This window comes from Lineus longissimus, chromosome 1 (genome assembly GCF_910592395.1).
Source record: "Lineus longissimus chromosome 1, tnLinLong1.2, whole genome shotgun sequence".
Classification (NCBI taxonomy): Eukaryota; Metazoa; Nemertea; class Pilidiophora; order Heteronemertea; family Lineidae; genus Lineus; species Lineus longissimus.
The window spans coordinates 298704-303759 of NC_088308.1; the positions used below are offsets into that span (position 1 = coordinate 298704).

At 41.7% G+C, this 5056-nt stretch overlaps 1 protein-coding gene across 3 annotated transcripts in view; it reads right to left on the reverse strand.

Annotated features, from left to right (window-relative positions):
* The window catches only part of LOC135483148 (uncharacterized), a 36486-nt gene extending 33104 nt beyond the window's left edge, over positions 1–3382 (reverse strand). For all 3 annotated transcript variants that reach the window (XM_064763758.1, XM_064763768.1, XM_064763750.1), the window contains exons 1-7: positions 3301–3382; positions 2639–2674; positions 1982–2197; positions 1659–1694; positions 1184–1393; positions 662–688; positions 137–328 (exon numbers count right to left, since the gene is read on the reverse strand). In XM_064763758.1, coding sequence (XP_064619828.1) covers positions 137–328; positions 662–688; positions 1184–1393; positions 1659–1694; positions 1982–2197; positions 2639–2674; positions 3301–3352 — 769 coding nt within the window. In that variant the 5' untranslated portion in view covers positions 3353–3382. The remainder of the gene's footprint in view (positions 1–136; positions 329–661; positions 689–1183; positions 1394–1658; positions 1695–1981; positions 2198–2638; positions 2675–3300) is intronic.
* Between the last annotated feature and the right edge of the window lie 1674 nt (positions 3383–5056).

Here is a 5056-nt window from a genome sequence, read left to right on the forward strand (position 1 = left end):
GGGACGTTTGGTTGGGCGTTTCTTCTCCTAACCCTTCCCAAGCCGCTGTTGCTAGGGTTCTTCTGGCTCTAAGTGAGACTTAATACATTGAATGTACATCAGTGACACGTTAAAGTGCTTTCTCAGCAGCACTTACCTCTACAGTAAGAATACTGTTTGTTAGACATGGTCTTCATGCCTTTGAGCTTGGACTTCTTATTCGTGTTCAAATGGCAGAGTCCACGCATCATGGTCCAGCTGCGGCAATGGTGCTCTTTAGTACACATCGCCTGGCAGGAGGCACTGGTCACGTGCTTTGCCGATTCATACACATTGAACCATGCACTACCTTTAAAAGGAAAAACAAGCAGAAGTCTCGAATTGATGGGATTTCGTATCCGCTACTTGGAACCAATTACTATTTATGAAGAAGGTGCCAGGACAACTAGTCGAAGCATCACGAATAGACACAAATTAAAGTGACATCCAGCCTGATTTTAAGCATTTCCATTGTTGGGCGCACCTAGAGGTTTGTCAAAATTCTCCATCTAAAATGACAAGCAGTGAATAGGTGACGATGGTGAATAGGTGATGATGTGTCATACACTTGGCCACTGGATTTTAAAACTAGCTGATGATGCCACGGTACCATTGACAAACATCACCTTGTCAGTATACTTACAACCAAGCGAAGCGTCATGCGGCGTTCCTAGACGAGAGGAAAAGCATCAAAGCGTCAGAAATACAGTTGTACTACTACCATAAGAGGCTACTTAAATAAGTGCATGCCCAAGAGAAAATCAAAATCAATGGATTATTGCCATAAATCGCTTTGACCTTCCATCAACCACTTTACGTACACATACGATACTCCGGTGTGGACGTGTTGCACTTGACCTAAGAGGTAAGAAGCAGCTGTGGTATAGTGGCTCGCGGTGGAATAGTGACTAGAGGTCAAGAAGTCCCTTGTTCGATCCCAAATGTGGGCGTAAGACTCTTGGCAGGTACCTTCATTGGACTTGCCCAGCTCCACCCAGGTGCATAACCGATATCCGTCAGAAGTGCTTAGGTTGTAGCGCTGGTTGAGCAGTTCATATAACGTCTACTGAAAGGTTTCAGTGTAGGCCGGTGTTAAAGTGTTAAGTCGAATCATAACTTATATATCGAAGTTGATATCTCCCTATAAAACAACAACTGTTCTTACCAGTACACGGTTTATGGCTGCAGGGTAGGAAGGTGCCGTCCGCTGGTTTGGCCACCGAGTGGTCAGTCTTGAACTTACACAACCTCAGGCTACACAGTTTATGGACTTGGATGTAGTAAGCTGCGACGCAGTACTTGGTTTTGGAACAAGCTTCCTCGCAGTCTTCGATAGCATGGACAGTCTTGTGAAATTTCGTCTCAAGTCCAGTTTCTGTAAAATGCGAATTGGAATGAGTCATATCAAAAATCTCATCTGGCCCTCCTTAATAATTATTAATCATTTAAAGTCCGCCAATGTTAGACCGAGTACGATGAATAGAAACACCTCAATGTATGGAAGATGATCTTACTTTTAGCATCATGTTATGTAACTCAAATAGTCAAAAAATGAACTGTATGTTCTTTTGCAGCGCTTTATATTGTGTCCATTAATTCACAGTCATTCATTCGTTTGTTATACGGTTTGAAAAACTCACTTGCGTTACATCTGTACATGTGGTAAGCTCTTCTTGCTGCAAAGACAAAGATTTACATAATACTGGACAACAAGAAAAGAGGGAGGTAGCGCCAGCTCTTGGAACACATTGGGCAGGGGATTTAACTAGCCAGGTGGATTATACCATTGCTTGCCACCATTGAACGGAAAGTAACACGGTACTCATAGAAGATGGACATTCTTCATTCTATATACCAACAAGGTTATTTAGCAAAAACTCACCAGAGCACCAGAGCTGATAAATATTTAAAAAATCTAACTATATAAAAGTATGCGTAAGATGTCATTTCATCTCATACTTACAGTAACGAGGCTTGCAAAGTACCGTTCCTTTCATTTGCTTCAACTCTGGCGATGTTGTGTGGCAACGAGCAGTGATGAAACACGTATTGTCCATCAGTGTCCATCTGGTACACTTGTGTTTGTACTTCACTTTCCCTAGCTTCATGCACAAGGCCTTGCATCCCGTGTTAGTCTTTATCTTGTGGGACTCTAGGACGTTCAACCCTTTCTTGTAACCTTGTTATGAAGCGAACAAAATGTTGGTTTGTGGTAAAGATCTACATTCAAAGCCGATATATAGGAAAATTTAGCATTTCCGCACGGTGAGGAATCATCCCGTATGATTCAGGGATGGATTGATGAGGCATACATGGCTGGCTGGCGCAAGCAATGGCATTAGATCTTGCAATTAATAGTTTGTTATCCTCTCCTTTTCTAAGATCAGTTTCACATCGGTATTCTCGAAACCATTTTCACAACCCTGGATGTTTGAATAAACGTGGAGGTGTCATTAAGCATATCTTGCGCTGGCGTTTAACATTGAAAATGGGTAGAGTTTTATTGTTACAGTGTGCTCTCACCAACATGACCATGTCATCATTCGTATCATTCTATATCTTAGTATTATAACCACTTCACGTGGCAGTGTCAGAATCCTGATATTACGCTGCCACTTACATTTCATTTTGTAGCCGGCATCGGCATCCTGCGGCCCTGAGAATGAAATGAAAGCCATCATTAGTATGAAGAGACAATTGGGGATATTTCTCGTCAAACAACAGGCAGAACAGTTTGTTCATTTCTATCTATCGACTTTTTTTAGAAAGAACGTTTAAAGACACACTTTTATGTTCTTGTTAATTTGGGTTAAATATGATGACGACATGTACGAACAGGGTGTGGTTGTTCAAAAGAAGATAACTCTAACGGGATCGTTAAGTTTTAACGGGCGTTATCTCTTCCAGTTGAGCCCATTAGACTAAAAGCCGAGTTGTAGTTACTGCCAAGTTAACTAACTTGTTTTGAACAACCAAACCCTGATCGTCAACATGTTGCTGTTTTGTTATATACATGTGTAGTTCCATCTCTTCTATGATATTCATCCTCCGACGAAAGAGGAAGACGATTAAGAATAGAAGTTACATGCATCTTCAATGTTATTCCATTGTGAGGAGTAACTTATAACTAAGGTTTAAGCAAGTTGGCGTTTTTGCCAGCTTTTTTATACACTGGATACATGTACGTTATCGACCTCGTGTCACCAGCAACGCAGCTCGACGACTGTTGAAAAACTGGCTTGTGAGGAGAGCAATTGAAATTACCGGGCGTTATGTACTTACAATATAAAAGGAGCAGGGCCGCAACTATTCCTAAATGTACAATCTTCGTCATGGTGGGTTCCTCACAACTCCCAACCAAGAAAGTGGCGTCCGACGACGCAGTAGCTTTTTAAATAATGCTGCTCTTCGGTTTAGTGTAATGCAGTAATGGACCATGAGTTTTTGATGGCATCACCCTAGGCTAGGATCTTGCATTCGACCTTTATTGTCCATTAAGATATTGACAAATAAAGTTTGTTTGTTCCTGAAACAGCAATTTTCTACTTGGTTTAAATTGCCTTAATGGACGAAAAGCTGATTGCAAGAAGTTTATTTTAAAGTGATACTTCTGCAGTCCAGTTCCCATCCAGAATGGCAGAGGGTAGTTATCTAAATTACAACGCTAAAACATTCTGCTGATGAGTGTTACTGTCGAGGTTGACAGAGCTGCAATATTTTGCCCAAACAACTACTGTCCCGGGCCGTCACCTAATTATCTTATGGTTTAATAACAACTGAACATCGTTGATTTAAAATCTGATTTAAATTTCTTAAGGGACAACTTTACTGAGATATTCTAAATCTTCTTCAAAGCATACTGTTCCATTAAGATGCAAAACCAAATTTTCTTTTCAAATGGTATTCTCGGATCTCTTGTCAAAAGTAGTTGTTCTATCCTCCTGGCCACAATACATATTCAGTTGATATTTGCGCTCTGAAAGCCAAACAGATAAGCAACAAGATAATTGCAATGTCCTTAAAAGTCAGCAAATCGCCTGACTTTGAGCTGGCTTCACTTGGTCAGGTCACAAAGTTGACATCGCCTCAGGATTGAGCCATTCTAAGGAAAGTCACAAACCCATTACCCATCTCTCCATAGATAACGACGTCAATGGTTATCATGAAAGCCTTTTAAAATCATGAATGATATTGATAAGAAGCAGGTATTCTGGTATATTCCTGGTACACATTAGTTATTCTTGGATGGGTAAGTCTGGCCTCTGGGCTTGTACACAAACTGTGTGGCTTTGACAGACCCTGGAATAATTTATCTCATGTTATTGGCCTTCCATTGGTTAGCCTTCTTTGCAGCAGCGTAACTGCGTCGTTACGTGACAGTCAACGCAGGTTGTACTGTATCACCTGCATATCGAAAGTGGTTTGAGAGACCGGCCGGTGGCGCCCCAGTTTCTAAAGGTTTTGTCATTGTGGCGTTTTGAAGAACTAGTTGTGTGTGATGTGTACGGGTTTCTTCATCGACACATGTTATTATTATTAAAGAGAATATTGCGATGTTCCATATTTTTTGCGATCAATCTTCTGATTCGAGGCCATTGACCTGGAGGTCAACATAGGTGGCCATTTTGATGGCTTAGTTCTGGAGATTTAATATCCTTGGTTTATATTCTTGGCCACTCGGCACAAAACAGCCGTGATGGGGTCCACTTTCGGTCACAAAGCCTCGGAAGGATATGTATCTGGCTTATTGAGGTGTGGTCGAAAATCACCTTCACAAAGTGTATGTTCCAGCTCTTTTGTCCCTAGTTGGGCAATTTTGGAGCGGTTTGCCGAACCTGGTGTGTCAAAGGTGACACCTCTTACCATCACAGAACACATTAGATGCATTTAGAGTATAGAGTCCTTCCCTCGGTCTCTACCAACAGACAATATGATATCAAGTTGGAACATTCCATGCACCAGGCGTCCGGGTTCTAGTCAGGTCTTATCGCGGGCTGGGGGAGCCACCGTCATGGTTTGTATCGGTGGTTAAGTATGG